Genomic DNA, 22,311 nt, shown 5'->3' with positions numbered 1-22,311 from the left:
GAGATTCAGCACGGTTTTCTTGTATTATATGCATTTAAACATGGGCCCAGGATTTGAATTCATAGCTATGTGTGCTTGAGTAGGAGCCTGATGCTGTCTAGTGTTCTTTTCCTGTTTCCTTCTCTTTTTTGACTCATAAAATTTATCTGGAATTCAGCTCGGTCTCTGATCCAAGGCAAACTTCCTCTGTTATGTCATCCTGAGCTACCTTACATCTTCAAACGGGGATCTACAGCAAGCCCAATGGCGCCGGGGCACTGGACCAGGAATAATAATCATCACTGCTCACATTTTTTTTTTTTTTTTTTTTGCTACATACAGGATTTGTCTTCTCATAAACCAAGGTTTAGATGGGTAAGTTTTGCTGTTTTTTGTCTCAAAGCTAATCTATTTGCTGGCACTCTTGGAATCAGGAAGCTCCACGGACACGTGGTGGAGGACCCGACAGTCCCAATCCGTAGCTATGAGCAGGAAGGGGTTGACGCAGAACCACGCAGCGTCTCTCATTGAGTCTCTGTGGGCTCCGCTACGGAAACGTCTTCACTGAGGGCTGCCGGGAAGGGAGTGAGGACGCTGGCCTTGTGAGGCTCTGGATGAGCAGAGGACAGAGCCAGCATGCTTGATGTCCACAGGGGACATGGCACCGTTCTCATCAGCGAGTCGGGTAGGAAGGGGAGGTTGTTGTTGCTGGCTGGAGGCACCGGGTATCCCAGAGTAAAATTCTACTGACCTCAGTGCATGGCCAGAACACACAGTCCTCGTGGGGAGAAGCAGCAGCCCAGCACACGTGGCCAGAGGGAGCTCTTTCTCCTGAGCTAGGACCGGGACTTGACTGCCCCTGACAGTCTGTGAGCCAGGGAGCAGGACACGGACACTGTGGCCCACACGCGTGTTTGCAGGACTTGCAGACAAGTCTCTTTTTTGTCCGGTTCCCTCAGCTCCACAGCACCAGGGGCAGAGGCCACAGAGATGCCCGGGCTCCTGACCTGGGGGAGTCAGCCAGCAGGAGCCCTCCTTGGGAGCATCTCTGAATAGACGCAGGGTGCCAGCCCGGAATGTGTCTGGGAACACAGAGAGCCATCAGACCGACGGGGCGCCCCTGCGTGTTGGGAGGCAGGTGCCGTACCTGGGCACAGGAGGCAGCGCTGCTGCAGCTCTCATCTACTCTGCGTTCTGAGCTCCATTCCCAACGTGGCGTCCCCCAGGACTCTCTGCCCCTTTGGTCAAGAGGCCGGAGCCCCACCTTCCAAGAGATTTGCCTCACTGCTCCCCTTTCTATGGCTTGCTAGTCCATAAAGCACTTTCCTCATGATAACCCTGGGACAAGGGAGCACCAGGATTATTGCCCTCCATTTTGTAAGGGAGGAAACTGAGGCTCAGGGAGGGGGAGAGACTTGTTTTAGGTCATGCAGTAAGGTAAGAGGCAAAGGCAAGATTTGAGACCAATTTCTTCATTCCAAGCTCAGTGTTACACAGGCTGCCACCCATTTTTATCAATAATGCTCTTCTGGTCTTAAAAGGGAACTCTGAGCACTGCCCCCTAAATTATGGATTTTTTTTTAAACCCTTGTACTTCAGTGTATTGTCTCATAGGTGGAAGATTGGTAAGGGTGGGCAATGGGGGTCAAATGACTTGCCCAGGGTCACACAGCTGGGAAGTGGCTGAGGCCAGATTTGAACCTAGGACCTCCCGTCTCTAGGCCTGGCTCTCACTTCACTGAGCTACCCAGCTGCCCCCTGCCCCCTAAATTATGACCGGAGGCCTCCACAGACTTGGGCGTCACCAAGGGAAAGAATTATCATCACCCACTTTGTCCAAGGGGAAAGTAAGGCTTTGAGGATTTGCACAATTCTCTCAAGACTCTACCCTATCACTGATAAATCCAGGCCCAGAACCTCTCCTTGATTCGCCCAGGGCCGCATCCAGAGTGGGACTGCAGCCATAGAGCGAGCCTGGGGAAGCTGGACAGAATCCCTCAGCTCTAGTCACTGCTGTTTCCGCCTCCCTGGGAAAGGGACAAAAAAATCTCAGTCTCTACCAGAGGCAACAGAAGTTACTTTTTTTTTCCAGCTTTTTGACAGCATTTTGGCATTAAGGCTGTTTCTGATTCTTTAAAGTTATAAATTAGGATGCTATCTCTATCAAAAGGCAGCACAGGGTAGGTCGAAAGAATACTGGAAAGAGAGTTCAAGGTTCTGGTTTCAAATTCTGACTCTGATCCTTATAAGATTTGTGACCAGGGGCAAGTCACCCAACCTGAGACTCAGTTTTCCCATATTTAAAACGGGGGTAAATAATACCCACAGCCAGGTTATTATAAAGGAAATGCTTTGTAAATATTTGCATCACTGATTTCTTGCTGTCTTTCCTATATGGTACTGCTGAGGTGAACTCACCTAGAGAATTCTTCACTTTGGGGCAAGGGAGTGACTAGGGTGACCAGACCATCTTGGTACTGGGGGTGTCACTCAGCATCAGGACTCTTTTGCAAGTTACACAGTCTATATGAAAAACAAAATGGTGTGCCTAGTAGGTGCTAGGAATACATTTAGTCCATAGCCGGTACACAAGAAATACTTGATGGTTGACCAATTGTTATTGGGACAAGCAGAGCAGAACAGTGGCTCCATCAGCAGAATGGAAGGTTGGAAGGTTCCCCCTCATTTCTTATTTGTTCTGTCTTTGAACCAATGGGGTTCAGTTCTATTATGGTGTAATGAAGGCCACACACACACACACACACACACACACACACACACACTCACACACACACACTCACTCACTCACACACAGAGTTACTGACTGGTTGTCTGTTCTAGTGTCTGGCCTCCAGTCAGCTGAGAAAATCCCAGACACAGTGCTTAAAGAACACCCATTAATAGCTGACTCATGGGGCCCCATTAACAGCTGTCTGAAGGCATCCAAGCATGGCACCATTCTGGCTGAGAAATGGGTCTTACAAAGCCATTGCTCAGCAGCAGTTGGAGGTGGGAGTAGAAGTCATAAGGGGTTGTTAGGAGAGGAGGAGGGAGGGCTGTGCCAAGGAAAACAGAAAGTAAAAACAAAATCATTGCACCTAATTGGAAGTTACAGAGCGGGTTAGAAGAATAGCCCCTCAGTAGGCCCCCATCTATGTTCTCAGGATGCCGCATGGCAAACACACATGTTCCATCCATGCATGTTACTTGCATTTCAGGTATTCATTTATTCTACATTTAGTAACTGCCTTCTGTTTGCAATGGTGTACTAAGGGCTGGGGGAGCTATGAAGATAAATCAGATATGGTTCTCTGCCTGCAAGGGAAATAGGAGACAAATATATATATATGTAATAAAAATAGTTATACAATTTCAGCCTAGAACAGGATAAAAAGTATACAGGCTTCAGTGTATTATCTGAGGTTTGAGGAAAGAGACATAGCTTTTGCCTGGTGGATCTGGGAATCTTTTATGATACAGGTGGAATTAATTCAGAGATTGGGGAAAGGAGTCTGGAGGATGGCAAGCAAGGATTCCAGTTTGCTTGGAGCAGAGTCCATGGGAAAGAATAAGGGGAAATCAGGGTTGGAAGCCATCAGAAAAGGGCCACTGGATACTTATTTGTAGACATGGCTTAAGTGACAAAATTAGATATCTTAATGCATGCAATTAAAGTAATAGAATGGAATTTAGAACACACACACACACACACACACACACACACACACACAGACACAGAGTTATTTGGGATTTATATGCATCTTTTCTAGGGGCAGCTGAGTGGCGTAGTAGATAGAATGCCAGGCCTGGAGTCAGGAAGACTCATCCTCCTGAGTTCAAATCTGACCTCAGACACTTAATAGCTGTGTGATTCTGGGTGAGTCACTTAATCCTGCTTGCCTCTGTTTCCTCATCTGTAAAATGAATTAGAGAAGAAATCCCAAACAGATCACAAAGAACCAGACAAGACTGAAAAATGACTAAACAACAAGATATATTTTTCCATCTTGTCATCCTTTCTCCATTTTCCTTTTGTTTAGTGATTCAACGCTTCCAATAATGAAAGAAGACTTGCTTGATGGAGAGATAGACCTTTTTTGATCATCTCATCCTGTAATAGTCACTTTCAGCAAGCACATTTATAGAATTTGCGTTTCACACGTGAGAAGTCTTTATCAAATGAATAAATGAATAAGTGACTGCATGACTGAATTATACTCTTGTCTGAATTATGATCCCCGATGAGTTGCCCACTGGTTAGAAACACAGTGTAAACAAGAGACAACAATTTCTCCTACCATGCCTTACATGTATTCTAAATTTCAATTTTCACATCCTTGGATATTCGGTATGAACTGGAATTCTTTTTATTGGTTGCCCTCAAGTGGGATTACATATTATAGAATTTTTTTAATATACAAAATATATAAATTTCTTAAAGCACTTTCCAATATGGGTTCAACCATTCTTCCCGGCCTCCTTGAATATTATTCCCATTTAATCTTTCTGCCATCCAGCCAAACTGGCCTTCTTTCTGCCCTCAAATAGGATAATCCATCTTTTATCTCTCTGTCATTGCAGTGGCTATCCTACGTACCTTGATTTCACTCCCACCTTGCTTGTAACTTAAGAATCTCTTCCATTAATCCTCTAATTACCTTGCAGTAAATTTAGAATTTAAATTCATGTCCTATGATTACAAGTTTAGTTCTCTTCACTACACCACATTACCTTGAGCCTTCTTATTCAACCAGCTCCAAACCATCTAACTATATGGTATCACCTAGTACTGTACACCGCTTCATCTTTTCCATAAGAATAGAATGAGACATTGTCAAGTCCTTTGCTGACATCTAGGTAAACTATATCTATACTTTTTTTGATTTACCAGTCTAGGAAAAACAAAAACAAAATAAAATTGACCTGACATGACTTGTCTTTGATGACAGTATGCTGGCTTTTTGTGATCACTGCTTCTTTTTGTAGATTTTCATCAACCATTGCCTTACTATAAGTGTTCTAGAATTTTGCCACTAATGAAAGACAAACTTATAGAGCTTACAGTTTTCAGAGTCAATCCTTTTTCATTTGGGGGAGATCTAGATAATATTTTTATTTTTATCCAACCCGTTGCTGTTTTCTACAAACTTTTAAATATAACTGATATTGGCCCAGCCATCATACCTACTATTTTTTTAGTATACTAATATGATTATGTGGGCCATAGAACTCTCACTCATCAAGGATAGCTAGTACTGTTTTTTTCACTGTCATTCCTTTATGTATTTTGGTTATCAACTCCTCATTAGGTAGTTTTATTCTGCCCTTTCAATTCCAAACACCATTCTCTTTTTCAGAGAAAACAGAAACAAAATAAGATACAATAATACCTTTTGTCTGTTGTTAATTATTGTCTCATCCACCCTGAGCAATGTGATCTTTGATTCTCTTCAATTTTTTTACTCAAATTAGTTATACTGATCCATTAAAAAAGAAAATAATCTGAGAGAATAATCATTAAAAAAATCTAGGGTACATGTTTAACTATATCTTCCTTCATGTCTCTTATCACATATTCTAAGATGGAATGGACGCTTCCCACCAAAATTTATTTCCATTTTTTTTCTACCTTAGAAACCACATCTTCTTTGTTAGTTAAAATCATATCCAGGCTAGAATTTCCCCTTTTTGGGTCCTGTAACTTTTGAAAGCGGTAGTTATCATTAAGGCAAGTCGAGAAATTATTAGGTGTTCTGCTGTGGGTTTGTAGTGGGGGGGGGAAATCTATGAGATATCTGGATCATTGAAGCCTCATCCCTTCTTCTTCTACCCAGCACAATTCTATCATATCTCTGTGCTACGCTTATCAACTGCTTCTGAAATATTTCCTTATTTATTTTCTGTCTAGATAGTCTGTCATACGCTTCAGTGACAAGGCTGTTTCCTTATCTGCCTCTGTTTATCTAGATATCCTGTGCCATGTTTCTTAGATTTCTTTACATGGGTATATTTTCTTAATAAACCATGATATTTTGCCAGCTCCTCCCACATGCCATCTTTTGACTCCCCTATTTCTGCTGAATTAGACGTCCTCCAGAGCCAAAATAATGTCTCAGTAATATGTATGAGGTACATTTTGCTTCTTTATATACTAGGATATGTAATTCATTATTGTTTATTACTCTTTGTGCATCTGTGACAGATATCTGAGGCAGGTGGTTTTGTTACAGGCTCCTTTCTTAGGATTGTCTCTCCTTTGACTTTCTGCGTATATCTATGACTAAAGAGTAGGTGACCTCTGAGATGCCCTCTGGCATTCTATGATGTTAATGGCTTTTTGCTTAAGCCAAAGACACCTTGCCTCTTGATTCAGAATCAATTCTCGGAAAGTAAATTAATAAAGATGAATGGATTAGTGCAAGTCACAAGTACCTTGGGTTCAGTTCCTTACAGGGCCAGCAAGTTGCCATACCAAGTCATATTAATTCTCCCTGATTTCGAAACCTTTTGAAATGGAGGCTTTAATCATTACTATTATTATTATAATATTCTGAAAGTACATTTAGAGTTCTGGGGATCCAAGTAAGGAAAAAAGTAGCACCGATTATATGACCATTTCTATATTTGTCATCTCTATTTCTCTTGAAGAAGAATGCAGACTTATTAGATATTAGAGGGTGGTATGGGGTTAGGAGATGCATTCTATTTGCAGGTCTTCAAAAAAAGAGGATTTATAACAAATGAACAAACCTCCTCTGTTCTTGACTGCAATTATTTGTTTAGGCACAGAATTTCCAGTGGCTGATTAGAATTTAATGGTCTTATGAGTCCAGATTTGAATCCAAGTCTTCTCACTCTAAAATTAATGCTCTTTCTACTATATTTCAGCAATGCCACATATCTTTATTTAACCCTACATATTTTCCCATGAGACACCCAGAGCGTACCATGTGGACACCAAGTCCTTGATTTGTCTTGTGTTGATGAAATCTGTAAGAAGTTCTTCCTGAGAAAGAAATTTCTCACAAGTTCTAGTCTTTTAGTTACTATCCTATAGCTGAAAACATTTGAGTATAGCTACGAATGCAGGCTTCTAGTTATTTATGTCCTTTACATTTTTTTTAAACCCTTAACTTCTGTGTATTGGCTCCTAGGTGGAAGAGTGGTAAGGGTGGGCAATGGGGGTCAAGTGACTTGCCCAGGGTCACACAGCTGGGAAGTGTCTGAGGCCAGATTTGAACCTAGGATCTCCCATCTCTAGGCTACCCAGCTTCCCCCTGTCCTTTACATTTTCAGTTGTATATGTTACTTTTTTTTTATAGAGCGATCATGGTATAGCTGGATAGAGTTCTGGACTTGGAGTTAGGAAGTTGTGAGTTCAGATTCTGCCTCTGCTAGAAAACTAGAGTTAAGCCATTTAGACTCTTCTTGCCTCAGGATTTATCATTATGTGACATGAGCTAGATCATGAATTGGTAGAAAAAATTGTCATACTGAGAGGTCCAAAGAGTGATAAAAATCATGGATCCTTTATTTGTGTGTCTATTACCTATTTTACTAGACATCCTTGAGGACAGGCATCATGCCTCCTAATTCCCAGGTATTCACCCCATTGTAGGCACTCAGAAAGGTTGATTCATTGAGTAGTTCTTGGAAAATAGATGGAAAGTGGGGAGCTAGGGGGCTCAGTAGATAGTCAGGCCAAGAGATGGGAGGTCCTAGGTTCAAATATGACCTCAGATACTTCCTTGTTGTATGGTTCTGGGAAAGTCACTTAACCCCAACTGCCTAGCCCTTACTGCTCTTCTGCTTTGCTGATACTTAGTATTAATTCTAAGACAGGTAAGGTTTGAAAAAAAAAAAGAAAGAAAATAGATGGAAAAGAATGGAAGGAAAGAAAGAAAAGAATAATCAGAAAACAAAACCAGAATCAAAAGATAAATATGGATCAAAGACACTCTTTAAGTGAATCATACCTTCCAAATGCCCCGTAAGTGTTGACTATTCTGAGAGGGTTGAATGAACTATTCATAACTTGGTTGGAATTAAGTAAATTCATAACCACAGGAATGCTCAGGTAGGCAATTAGGATACCCAAAGAGATGTTCACCAGTCTTCGAACCAAACAACCTGAAAATAAGAGAAAGAGAAATGAGTTAGGGTATTCAGTTTGGGGTAGTAGAGAAAACACTGGACCAAAAACACTGGAATGGCAATCTACAGACATGGGTTCAAGTTTTGGCTTCTCCATTTACTGGTAGTGTGCCTTTGGGCAAAATACTTCACTTCCCTGAGGTTTCATCTTCTGTAAAATAAATATAATTATATTTTATGAGGAAAGTACTTATAGAAACTAAAATGCTATGGAAATGTGCTCAGTTACTGTAGTTATTACCTCCAACTCTTTCAAGGCTAATTTATTTTCCAATTATCAGATTGCAAACAATGTGGTTCTCTTATTGGCATATTTCACAAACTGGGGATAGCTTCTGGGCCTCTACTTTTTAAGTTCTTAGCCCAAATCAGCATAAATATTGCTACTCTATTACCTAATTTTTCCCGGGTTGTCATTTTCCTCAAAAATTCAGCAAAGGGTGGGGGCAGCTGGGTGGTTCAATGGATTGAAAGCCAGCCCTAGAGATGGGACGACCTGGTTTTAAATCTGGCCTCAGACACTTCCTAGCTATTTGACCCTGGGCAAACCACTTAACCCCTTTTGCCTAACCCTTCCCTCTCTTCTGCCTTGGAACCAAAACAGTACTGATTCTAAGAATGAAGATAAGGGTTTTAAAGAAAATTTGGCAATGAGGCCAAACCAAACAATACATGTTTTAAAGATTTCAGGAAAAACAGTCTAGTGGGAAGTGGTATGTTAATATAATGGAATATTACCATGGGATAAGAAATAACAAATATGAGGAATTCAGAGAAACATGGAAAGAAGAAACGTGAACTGACACAAAGAGGGATATATGCAATGATATCAATAAAGTAAATAAAAATCACATGAAGGAAGTCAAACTCTGAATAATTGTTATGACTAAGCTTGGTCACATAGGTCATTCTTCTTGTTGGCAAACAGTAGGGGTTCTACAGGGGCAGAATGTTACATGCCATGTTCAAGAATGGTCATTGTTTTAGATGTGTTTGCTTAACTCTCTTTCTTGGTTACAAGGAAGGCTCCATTGCTACAAGTATATTGATAAATAATTGTGATTAAATATAAGAAAAGCAATAAGAAAACTTAAAAAAAGAAAGAAAAATAGGTAGCAGTTAGGTAGGATTGAAAGCCAGGCCTACGGAGAGGAGGACCTGGGTTCAAATCTGACCTCAGATGCTTCCTAGCTATGTGACCCTGGGCAAGTCACTTAACCCCATGACCTAACCCTTTTTGTTCTTCTGCCTTGGAACCAATACATAGTACTGATTCTAAGATAGAAGGTAAGGATTAAAAGAAAAAAAAAGAACAATAACCTGGTTGAGATCAAATGTTATTTCAAAGATTTGATCATCTAGTTGAAAAAAACTATGTAAGTGAAAGGGTAAGGTGGATTGAAGAGATCAATCAAATTGGCTAAAGGAGAATAAACATTTACATAGTGCCTACTACAGGCCATGCACTAAACAGTATCTCATTTAATCTTCACAACAACCCTAAGAGGTTGGTGTTCTTTATTATAGCCATTTTGCATTTGAGGAAATTGAGACAAATAAAGGTTAGGTATTCACCTAAAGTCATACAGCTGGTAGCAAATGTCCAAGGCCAGCTCTGAATTTTGGTTTTCCAATTCTGAGCCCAGCTGACGGACAAGATAAAATGTAGAAATGCCTTTATAAAATGATACCAATGAGCAATCAACCCAACAATCAAACACTTTAGATTAAGAAAGAATGGAGTCAGTTGGTCGGGAGTGTTCAGACTGGCTGAGGAAATTTAGTCATGCATACCCTGTGGGTTACCTATAAAATAGAAGACCAAGTTATTTGAGCATCTGGCAGAGACTGTCATTCTGGCAAGTGAATGGCAAATGAGGAGAGAGTTTCAGTTAAACCTCATGAATCACTTGGAGGAAGAAGAGAGCACTTTATTTTTAGCTTTGGTTTCTTTCCCCTCTCTACCTGGCTGAAGGAAGACTACAAGTTTCAAAAGATCTGGAGGAATTTTACATTACCCATCTTCCCCTCAAAATTCTAGTATTGTCCTCCCTGAGATAGCCATGGCTACTGGCACAGTCTGCTCTAGGAGCCAAGGAAAGACTGGGTGCACAATCACGGCTCTCAAAGAGTTCAGAAAAGAGACCAAGTATTCTCCTGGAAATGGAGAAAAGGAATTTGAGGAACTGCAAGCTAAGCTACTCTCAAGTCCTCACTAAGTTTTATCCCACCTTCTCCTGGTCTTTGTACTGGTGGGAGAATCTGTTATTGACCTGGGGCGTATAGAATATTTTCTACCAGTTATGCTACTTTAATTTGGTTGACTAAATTGATTTTCAGTTGATAATCAAAGCAGGAAATACACAGCTCATGAGTTGTTTAGTAGTAGAAAGACAATCTCTCTAGCCCCTGAAGGTTACTCCTAGAGCCTTGAAAGGATATAGTAGCTGGATTGTCACCTAAGATTAGGATGTGCTATAAAAGCCTAAACTATCTGTTCGCACATATCTGCATGATTGCACATCCTCCTAAATTGGCTTTTTTCATGTGTCCTTTCAGATTACTTAACTGTGGTTCTCCAGTGCCAGGAAGGCCAATTCCAAATTCCTTTATCTGGAATTCAAAGCTCTCCACAATGTGGTCTCAACCTATGCTTCAAACTTTAGTTTCTTTTTCTTACCAATACAAACAGTTGGTACCAACCAGGTCATCTGGCTCTTTGATCTCTGATGCTCATCACTGAACTTTTTATTTAACCTTTCCTCTACTATTATCCTATGCAGCTGAATCTTCTCCATTCTGTTCTGTAGTTGGCTGAAACAAAAAGTTCAGTAGGGAAGATAAATGTCTTACACCTCAAGTATAAATCGATCACTTGAATGACCAATCACAACTCCAGACAACTGATTATGAAGCACGTTACACATATCCTGACTGAAAGATGAAGGATCCACGGTCCAGGAAGAGAGTATTTTTGGACATGGTAAATATGTGGATTTGTTTTGTCTATGCTTACTTGTTACAAGTTTTTTATTCTCCCCTTTTAATTTTTGTTTGGATGCTGAGATTTGGGGAGGGGGGATGGTTATTGATAATGTTGCCAAAAAAAGAAGAAAAAAATTTGAATCATATTAAAAGATGACTAGGAGGGAACATAATTGAATTTAGAGGGAAACAGACAAGCAAGACAGCTTCGATAGTAACATGTTGAATTTATTATATGAATCAGGAAAGAAAAACAAGCTGTATGTAATATTCATGACTTCACACATAATCCATTTTCTTTTCTACTTTGTACATGGAAATATTCTCTTTTTGCTGTTAAATTAAGAATAAAACAAATGAAAAAGTGAAGCATGAAAAGGAAAAGTGTGGCTAAGTTATCAATGTCATCAGTGGAAGGAAAGTTCCATAAGTGTTAACAATGTGATACAGAAATCAAAAATGACATCCTGTATTAGTATTCAGAAAGAGGGAGATTATTGATCACTTGCTCTCTGTCCTGGAGAATCCTGTTTAGGCTCAAGTACAATGTTTTAGGAAGGGCATTGACAGGCTGGAGTGCATTCACTGGATGGTGACCAGGATGATGTGAGAATCTGAAACTATGCCTTGTGAGGATCTGTTGGAGGAACTGGAATGTTCAGTGTAGAGAAGAGATAGTGGAGGGAGGGAGGGAGGACACGACAACAGCAGAAATAGATTTATTTTGCTTAACCCCAAGGGAAAGAATTAAGACTTAAGGTTGGAAGCTCTCTGTAGAGAGGCAGACTTTAGCACGGCATAAAGAAAAGTTTCATAAAAATTAGAAGTATTCAAGAATAAAATGGGATGTTTTTGGTGGTAGCAAGTTCTCTGTCAAGGAAAGTATTTAAGTGAAGGCTAAATTGACCACTTGTCAAGGATGCAATGGAGAGGATTTTTACTCTAGCATGATGTTTGAGGTCAGATCTACAATATTTAGCTTTTGTGTACCTCAGTTTCCTCATTTGTAAAATGGGATAATAAAACATACTTCCCAGCTCCTAGAGTTGTGAGGAAAGTGCTTCGTAAAGGAAAAAGTGGTATAGAAATGTTGTGGATTATTGTGAATGTATCTTACCTTCTACCTTAGATGGCAAGTGTCCTGAGGACAAAGATTATTCTATTCATCCTCTGTGCTACCTGTAGTAGCCAGCACAGGGCCTGTTGCTTTGTGGATTAATTTTTAGTGTAATCATAGAGAGTGCTTACGGTAGCCCTTGTACATGTAGGTACTTACTAAATACGATGCATAAAAACTGACTTTTTTATATAACTTTAAGGTTTATGAAGCACTTTCCTTACAATGACCTTGTGAAGTATGGAGTGAAATATTATACCTGTTTTACAGATGAGGTAAGTGAGAGGCAGAGAGGTTAGGTGATTCACTTAGAGCTATGGCTAAGAAGCATTTGATTTGGTATTTAATTATTAGCATAATGTTCTTTCCCACCTGCTAGCAACAACTAAGTCCTAGAAAATATACTATTCATCTATTAAGTGGCAGAAGGGCATGAAGAAGAGTTTAGGTGCATGAAGAATCTTGTTTGAGTGGGAATCTTGAGGCTAAACTCACTCTCCCCATGCCTTAGTCATAGTCATAACAGTTGCTCCAAGAGTGGGGAATGGCTCTCAGTTGGGGATGGATGCTTTCCTCAATGCCTGCTAGAGTAACAGGTTTTATCATAGAAGGTACCTCAGAGGCCATTTAGTTCAACTCCTCCCTTTTTATGTAGTTTGGCTCACTTTATTTTTTTTATTACATTCACTTTTTTTAGTTTGAATTCTAAATTCTCTCCCTTCCTCCAGTCCTTCCCCTACCCCTTAAGAAGGCAAGCAACAATATCCATTATACACATGAAGTCATATTAAACATATTAAACATACTGGCCATATTGCCCAAAAAATCTCAAAGAAAAATAAAATAAAAAATATGCTTCAATCTTCATTCATAGAGTTTACTGGTTATCTCTTTGGAGATAGAGAGCCTTTTTCATCATAAGTCCTTAGGAATTGTCATGGATCATTGTCTTGATCAGAGATGCTAAGCCTTTCATGGTTGATCATCCTTATGATATTGCCATTACTCTGTCCAAAGTTCTCTCTACTTCTGCTCATTTCACTTTGCATGAGCCCATTTAAGTCTTCCCTGTTTTTTTTTCTGAAATCAGCCTTCTCATATATATAGCACAATAATACTCCATCACAACCATATACCACGACTTGTTCAGTTATTCTCCAGTTGATAGATATCGCCTCAATACCCAATTCTTTGCCACTATAAAAAGAAGTGCTATAAATATTTTTGTGCAAGTAGTTTTTTTTTTCTTTTTCTTTGCTCTTTTAAGGCTATAGGTCTAGGAGTGATATTGGAGGATCAAAGATTATGAAGTTTTATAGCCCTCTGAGCACAGTTCTAAATGGCATTCCAGAAGGTAGACCAGTTTACAGCTCCACCAAGAGTGTATCAGCATACTTATTTTTCTACACTGTCTCTAGCATTTGTCATTTTCTTTTTCTTCATGTTAGCCAACTGATAAGTGTTAAATGGTACCTCAGAGTTGTTTTAATTTGCATTTCTCTAATTAGTAGTAATTAAGAGCATTTTTTCATGACTATTGATGGTTTTGATTTGTTTTTCTGAAAAACTGCCTGTTTGTGTCCTTTGACCATAATCAATTGGGGAATGACTTATTTTTATAAATCCAACTTTAGTTCCCATATATTTGAGAAATGAGATCTTTATCAGAGAAAATGGCTGTAAAATTTCCCCCAAAATTTCCTGCCTTCCTTCTAATTTTGGCTGCAAAATTAGAATTGATTTTGTTTGTGCAAAATCTTTTAAATTTTGTGTAGGCAAAATTATCAATTTCATATGCTGTGATCCTCTCGATTCTATGTTTGGTCATAAATTCTTCTCTCATCCATAGATTTGGCAGGTAATTTTTTCCATGCTCCTCTACTTTGCTTATGATATCATCTTTTTAAATCATGTACCCATTTTGACCTTATCATGATATACATGTATGAATTTCCTTAAAGAGGAGAAAACTGAGGTCCAGAGTAAGTGACTTGTTCAGGCCACATGTTTAATGGAACACAATCTACAGAAGAAGCTTTCCAGAGGGAGCCCTTCGCATGTGTTAGGGTTTAATAAATATCACAAAGATTTCTGCATCTCATTACTCCATCAGGAAAGATGCAGCAATGAAAGAGTTTTGACCTGTTAAAAATTTGAAATAAATCCAGTCCGCAGGACATGTAATGAAATGTAACTAACTACCCACAATACTGAAATGTATTTCCACTATTACTAGCAATTCAGATAAAGTGTACTTTTCAGATAGAAATTTCAGCATTGGTTTACTCTATGACAACTATTTGCTGCTGTACAATGTAGGTAAATGATGTTGAAGTGCCAAATTGGTAAGAAATAGCATCCTGGAGAATACGAAGAACCTCTCTGTTCTGATATCGTCTATTTCCTTGTGAAATCTCTGGATATGTGGAACAATTTCTTCCTGGGATAGGAATTAGATTATGGAGGAGGTAGGTGCACATCAGCCCATGCTTAATTGGGCTCTTCTCTTCTTGTTAAAAAAAATCCCCTATTTCCTTTTTCATGATCATCTGTAGAATAGTGATGCCAAGTTCAAATTCATAGCCAAGCTTCACACTCCCAAATAGGCCTCCAACTCTCGCCTTTAGGGTGATATTCTAAATCCTGTGATTCTGTTCTTGCTGGAGAAATGAAGATTAAGCATGTTTTAAGGTTAGTGCCCATTTAATGACTTGCTTAATTAAGGAAGCAAAGGGTCCAGCATGTATGTGTCTAAACTATTATAATTCCCCAAAGATGATCAGAGCTGAGCCATGGGATCAGTGGGAAATTAGTGGGAAACTGCAAGTAATGAGGTACACAGGAGGACTTGGCTTCCCACTGAGCTTTTAAAAAGAAGGCATTTGTAGGACTGATTCATCTAACCTCGTGACTTCACTTCTCTCTCCCCAAAATGAGCCTTGCACCACGTGCCAACAATCCCAAGCACCCGCTGGTCCCAGATCTAAAGCCTGAGAAAGTTCAAACAATGAGAATATCTCTACCCTTTAATTTTGTAAGAAAAAGACATCTACTTTTCTGTTGTACAAAAGCTAAGACTATTTGTTTATTTATATTCTTTTACATTTAAAGATCAGTGTGAATACAGTTCTGTGCTAACACCATGCATTTACTATTAATATTGTTTTACATTTAAATACATTTGTCACTATTATGAACAAATAGCTAGCATCTCCTTAATAGTAAACTAACAGTTCTTTCCTGGAATGTTTTTTAATGCTTACAAACAAATCTCTAACAGACTAACTCTATTGGTTAAGCAAGCAGTCAAGAGAAGAGGATCCCAGTTTTGGAGATGAGGAAAACAAGGCTTAGTGCTGCAGTTAGGAAGAACTGAATTCAGATCCTGCTTGGGGATATTTATGAACTGTGTGACACCGGGACACTCATTTAGCCTCTCTCCCCCTCAGTTTCCTCATCTGTAAAATGGGGATAAGAACAGCACTTCTTCACAAGGTGGGTGTTGTTGAGGGCCACATGTGATCCTCATCCTATTGCTCTGAAGCTCAAATGACATAAAACATGTAAAGAAGAGAAATGAGATTGTTCTTAGCAGAGTGGAGAGATTGCTCTCAAGGTTCCCCTGCTAATATGCATCAGTGCCAGGGTCCATACCCACATCCCTCCTGACTGTAAGAATGGCTTTTTTTCCGCATAAAAGTGCCATTTAAGGCTCAGAACCGCCCCCCTAGGGTTGCCTCATTTGCTACTCTAATTGCCCTGCCAGTTGCTCCATCTAGCAATATCAGATGTTCCTAAGGATGGCTGGCTCAGTGGTCAATCCTGCCGTAAACGTGCTTTAGGTGCAGTTCCTCAGACAGAGCAGGTTTGGTGGTTGTTGCTGAATGCTGTGTTAAGAGGTTTTGTGGTGTCGCAGCACAGAGAGCGCCTTCCTTCATCTAGATATTTCAAATGTCCAGAAAAGGATTCCTGTGTAAAGGAGCCGGGGTTCTTAGTGGCAATTAGGCTTCATAGGAGTTGGTGGTGAGATGCAGCAGCAATCGTTGCCTGACTAAAGGCTGGTGTCCCGAGCAAAGGGAGAGCATTTCTACCTTCCAGACATCTGCAGTATCCTGAGTGCCTCATTCTAGAAAGGTTAGAATCCAAAGTGGGGTTGGGATGGCAGTGTGCTGATGGAGCAAAGGAAGCAGATAGGAACTAAGCTAAATGAGAATTAGTTAGGGTTAAAAAAAAAATACCAAAATACGGAATGGTGCTGAGCCTGGAGGAGAGATTTAGGGCAGGGAACACAATTTTACTTATCTTCAGATATCTGAAGAGCTCTTTTGTGGGAGAGGGATTAGACTTGCAGTGCCTGGCCCGGGAGGGCAGAACCAGAAAGGGCATAAAGGTGATTTTAGGTTGGATGGAAGAGAAGATTCCTTAACCATGAGAGATTGGGGAATTGGCTACTTTGAGAAAATAATGAATCCTTTCTCATCAGAAGTCTTCAAGCAAATCTGAATGTCCTCTCGTCAAGTAAGGGTAGAAGGAATTTTAAGTGTCAATCGACCAAAAGGCTACTGAGCTCCTTTCCAACTTTGAGATTCTTTGATTTTGTGATCATTAAAAAAAAGCTCAAGTTACTGAAGACAAAGCAGGTATTATTTTTTACATAACAATAATAGTTAGCAGATGGCATCTACTATGTTCCAGACACTGCACTAAGGCTTTACAAATATTATCTCATTTGGGGCTTACAACAACTTTGTGAGATAGATACTACTGCGATCCCCATTTTACAGTTGAGGAAACTGAGGCTAACAGAATCAAGTAACGTTGGTCAAGGTCATTCAACTAGTAAGTATCTGAGGCTAGATTTGAATTCAGGACTTCCTGACTCCAGGCCTGGCACTCTGTCCACTGTATTACCTCGTTGCGTTCTCTTATAGGACATAATACATATATATCAACAGTTCTGTACCAGAGAACAGGGCTAGGACATCATTAGAAGGGGTTTTAGATATCTAGTCCAACTTCTTCATTTTACAGTGAAAATACTGAAGTCTAGAGAGGTTAACTCAGCTAATAAATATTGGGGTACCTCCTTTCCCTGTCTGCAAAGTTCTGGAGATTGTTTTTTGTATCCCTGATGTCGAAGAATATTGTGTCTGCAAATATATAAATATGATTCTTCGACAGGAACGCTTTCTAGATGGCACCTGAGGCAAGCTCCTTGGAACCCCCATCATCATCCAGTCCCCTTCCCTGGGCAGATCTCTGTTCACCAGCTGCCACGGCCCCTTCATCCCAAAAGCACAGCTTTATGAACCAGAACCAGACGGGCTTCGGAGCTCCTCTTCCTTATCCCTCCTTCCCCCGGCTGAGAGGTAAGTGGCTAGCTCCACATCACACTGTGCATCAGGGTAGAGCCAGGAAGATTCCTCTTTCCTGAATCTCAGCCCAGGACTCTTCCTGCTGCCATAGTCCATGACAGGTTTTGGGCAAACAGTATTTGAGAATAGAAATTTCAAGAAATGACAACATGCGACATAGCTGGAAAGCATTTTAACATGAAGACTGCCTGACAGGAAGCACAGCCTGTGCCCTGCAGGTAGGCAAATGCAAATGACATGTAAATCACCCACAACCCTCTCCTTGCACTGTACCTGGATGTGCCCTTGGGAAATACCAGTGGAGACCATTGTTTTGAAGACTTATTCTTCCTGGGAAATAACTTACCGTATCTCACTGGGGGCTTGTCTTCAAGTTGTATTTTGTGGACTCGGTCTTTAACCCCTCCTGGCTGGGAGCTGAACAGGAACCCCAAGGCAGCATCATCGAAGCAGGCGATGCTGGGAACAATGGTCAACCAGTTCAGGAAGCTCAAGTTTCCACTAATGATAAGAATCACCTAAAGTGAGGGAAAAAAAAAAGAAAATGATGCATTGAAAGCAGTTCCGTCTAACAGAAGCAGCTTTCCTAGCTGATGGACCAGTTTTGTCATAGGAGAGAAAACAATACAGTGAACAGCTCCTATTTCTATGGTATTTTATGGTTTAAAATGGCTGTGATTTGTGGAACACCACAAACCTCAGGTGACCCGACGGGCAATGGAGAGCCGCAGGATGGCTGTAAAATGGCTACAGCAGGTTAACGGTGATGACCTGTGGGTGAGAAGTGAGGCAGAAGGAATCATTAAAGGCGTGTGTAACAGGAAGCCTGTCCTGTGGCAAGAAGGGGGGAGACCAGATGGCCAGCCCAACTTTGGTGATGGTATCCACTGAAAGAAGCAAAGGAAAGTCTTCCTTGTAATGAATGGATTGTGGTGTTTTTCAAAAGAGGCCTGGATTTAGAGCCAAAAAATGCTAACTTTAAATTCCATCTCTGCTACTTTCTACCCATTTGATTTTGTACCTTGGATGTCAGTTTCCTCATCTGTAAAATGAGGCATTTGGGTTAAATATTTCCTAAGGTCCCTTTCAGTTCTGGATCCTTTGATAGGAGCTTCAGAAAAGCAGGCCTATGTAAAATGGGTTTTTTTTCTATTTAAAACTTTTATTGATATCTTTTAGTTTTATATCACTTTTACTTCTGAATATGTCCTTGCCCCTTTCCCTACCCATTGAACTAGCCCTTCTTACAAAGAATTTTTAAAAAGAGAAAAGCAAAACTAACCAAGAAATAAACCTAGTCTAACAGTGTATATAATACTCCTTACCCACAAATCCCCTGATCTTTTTGGTAGAGAAGAGGGGAAGGATAGACTTTCTCAACTATTCCTTAGGATTAAGCCTCTTGATAATTATAATTGGTGTATTTCTTTTTTACAGTGCTATATTTCTTTCACCTGGCCCAAATGAACTACATCCTTGGGTCCTAAAAGAGCTGGCCAATAAGATAAGCTGAGTCATTGTTAGTGTTATTTGAAAGATCATGGAAAAAGAGGGGAGGCACCACAGGATTGGAGAAGGGCAAATGCTATTCCAATTTTCAAAATAAGTAAAGAACAGTCTACAAATTAGAGGCCAGTGAGCTGGGCCCAGGACAGTTCTAGATAGCTGGTGAACATCTAGAAAGGGAAGACATGATTACTAAGACCCAACATGGCTTTATCAAGAACAATTCATGTCAAGATAACCACATTTGCTTTTTGGACAAGATTACCAACATAGTCAAAGAGGGAAATTCCATGTAATAGTTTTTACTGGTGAGTGTGTCAGTATGCCGGAATTTCCAGTGGAGTATCCCAGGGATTTGTACTCAGCTTTGAGCTATTTAATATTTTTAGTCAATTATTCCATTTGGGGATAGATGGATATTCCTCAAATGGCACAAAATTGAAAGGGAATAACTAACTCAGTGAATGATAGGGGCAGGATCCAGAAAATTATTGATAGGTAAGATCACTGCTAGTGCCCCATCCAACTCTTAAATTCTTTGATTCCAGGATAAAATAACTGTGATCACTGGTCATTTTTAAAACCAAGGATCACTGTGATTTGACCTTCACACAGAAAAAGTTTAGATATTTCTTGCAATTACTTTTTATAATGCTCTGGCTTAGATTTTAATGCCTTTATACAAGGTAACTACTAACAATATTTTAGAAGTTTATAGTTAAAGACAAATTTATTTGATTTTGGTTAAGTAAAGCTATATATGAAGCTGCTTGGCATAGACTAGAATGCTAAGCTTGGAAGTAGGATACATGAGTTCAAATCCTGCCTCTAAAATATATTAATGTGTGGCCCTTGGCAAGTCATCTAACCAACCATCTAAACAAAATGTGACATATGCTATTCCCCTAAGACTTATCTTCTAAGTCATAGACTTCTATCAGAAATTTCTACACTGACATAATTATAAATTCAAATCAGAAGTTCTCCTTATTGATGAAATTTCAGGCCCTTTGATTCATATAAAAATACATACTAAAAACATTCTTAAACATAGGACACTGAATATTAGTATACAAGGGAACTGAAACGAGTTGTTTTTTTAAGCTGCCAAAAGTCTTGTACATGGAATTTAATTATACCTGACTTTTCCATAATATCAGTGAAATTAACTTTTAAAAAATCCAATGCTTTTCATGACCTTGTTTCCTAATAACATTCAACAAATTATATGGCAAAGAGTAGTATGTTAAATATGAAACTTATGAAAATTAAGATGGCACTGATGCTTCAAAACTGATCTCAGTTATAAGAAAACAAGAAGCCAAATATTCATTTGTTTATTGTCAGGTGCTGAAATTTGAAGGTTATTAGAGAGAAGAGGGATTAGACTTGTTCTATGTCACTCAAGATGGTAGAGCTAAGAATAATAGTTAGAAGTTAGAGAGGCAGATTTTAGTTTAATATTAAGGAAAACATCCTTACCACTGGAGCTCTCCAGAAATAAGAGTAAGCAACAACTTTGGGACTTAATGAGTTCTAGAGGACTCTATGACTAAGACTGCTAAGAAAGATATAGGAAGTTGGAAGATGACCTCTACAAGCCCTTTTCTCTTTCTCTTTCTCTCTCTCTCTCTCTCCCCTTTACCTTCCATCTTGGAGTCAATATTGTGTATTGGCTCCAAGGCAGAAGAGTGGTAAGGGCTAGTCAATGGGGATCAAGTGACTTGCCCAGGGTCACACAGCTGGGAAGTGTCTGAAGCCATATTTGAACCTAGGACCTCCCATCTCTAGGCCTGGTTCTCAATCCACTGAGCTACTCAGCTGCTACCCAGCTGCTACCCCTTCTAACTCTTTAATTCTGTGATTATCTCACTATTAATTTTATCTTTAAGGTTTACTAAGGGCTTTTCTCACAATAACTTTGTGAGGCGATCAGTATGAGTATTATTTTCCCCAATTTATAGATGATGAGAAGGAGACCAAGGGAAATGAAACAGATTACATGGCAAGGAGGTAGCAAAGGCAGGACATGAAATTAGATATCCTGACTCTGAATTCAAAACTCCTTTCTTTACGTTAAGATGCCTTTTTTTGGTTTCTACTAGTAGGACATTTGGTCTTCATGAAGAAAAGAATTACAAATTAAAATCATTCCTGATTTATTATTTGTCATTAGAGAGACACTGATCTTTTGGAGAAAGAGCTAGTTTCAGAGCCAGAAAGACCTGAAGCTATGTCTCACCTCTGACCAAGACCGATAGTATGACCCTGGGCAAGTCACTTAATCTCTCAACATTTGAAGCTACTTTCTAAGATGATTAGATGAAGAGAAGAACATTTGGCTAACAATTTTTAGACTTCTATTATATGATTTGTTTTTTTTTTGCTAAACTTCAACTAAAGAGAAATATGAGGCTAGTCAATTTCACCTCTTTAAACTGAGGCTTCCCTTTTGGGTTCCCATGAATTTAATCTTGGCCCCTGGGAATTTCCTTGGCTACAAGAGACACTAAGATCAGCCAAAAATTGATTTCTTTTGGCTCTCTGACAAACATGGAAGGAGTAAAGCCTCTCTAATTCAGACTCCATTAGTTTGGAACATTTCAGACAGTGCAAGCTGAAAATATATTTTAGGGAGGTTATTTAAAAAATAAGTATGTGATTTTCTTTGAAGCACTAGAAGTGCATATACCTAATATTTATGGTAATTACAAATTAATCTTATCTTTGCCTTAAATTTAAACCCATAAAGATCTCTACTGGGTAATAACAGTTTTCTACATATTATTATTTAACTAACAACAACGCTGAGACGTTGCTAACACCAACCATTTTCTTATCCTAATTTTAGAGATGAGGAAACTGAGACAGAATTAAGTGATCTGTTCAGAGTTATACAGCTATTAAGTGTCTGAGGCCAAGATTAAACTTGGGTCTTCCTGATTCCAGATCCAGGGCTTTGTTCACTGTATCACCTGCCATGTTAGAAGTGTCTGCTGAAAGCCCTAAAATGATGTTGGAAACCCCTCTAGGAGATCTTTAGGCACCTTGCTACCAAGGGATGGGATGTGACAGAACTAATATCTACCAGACTTTCCCCACAATATGGGTTAGAACTATCCCTCCTCCGTCCCTCTTGCACAGTGATTAGTTTCCCCTAAAAGGATGAAGATGAGGCTGGTTGGGAGAACTGGT

At 39.6% G+C, this 22,311-nt stretch overlaps 1 protein-coding gene across 1 annotated transcript in view; it reads right to left on the bottom strand.

Annotated features, from left to right (window-relative positions):
- LMF1 (lipase maturation factor 1) overlaps positions 1-22,311 on the bottom strand; it is a 731,135-nt gene that overhangs the window by 34,894 nt on the left and 673,930 nt on the right. The window contains exons 7-8 of the mRNA XM_044677651.1: positions 17,957-18,128; positions 7,956-8,109 (exon numbers count right to left, since the gene is read on the bottom strand). Coding sequence (XP_044533586.1) covers positions 7,956-8,109; positions 17,957-18,128 — 326 coding nt within the window. The remainder of the gene's footprint in view (positions 1-7,955; positions 8,110-17,956; positions 18,129-22,311) is intronic.

The sequence above is a fragment of the Gracilinanus agilis genome, chromosome 1 (genome assembly GCF_016433145.1).
Source record: "Gracilinanus agilis isolate LMUSP501 chromosome 1, AgileGrace, whole genome shotgun sequence".
Classification (NCBI taxonomy): domain Eukaryota; kingdom Metazoa; phylum Chordata; class Mammalia; order Didelphimorphia; family Didelphidae; genus Gracilinanus; species Gracilinanus agilis.
Note: the sequence above shows the minus strand (reverse complement) of the source record. Positions and strands in the feature narration are given on the sequence as shown.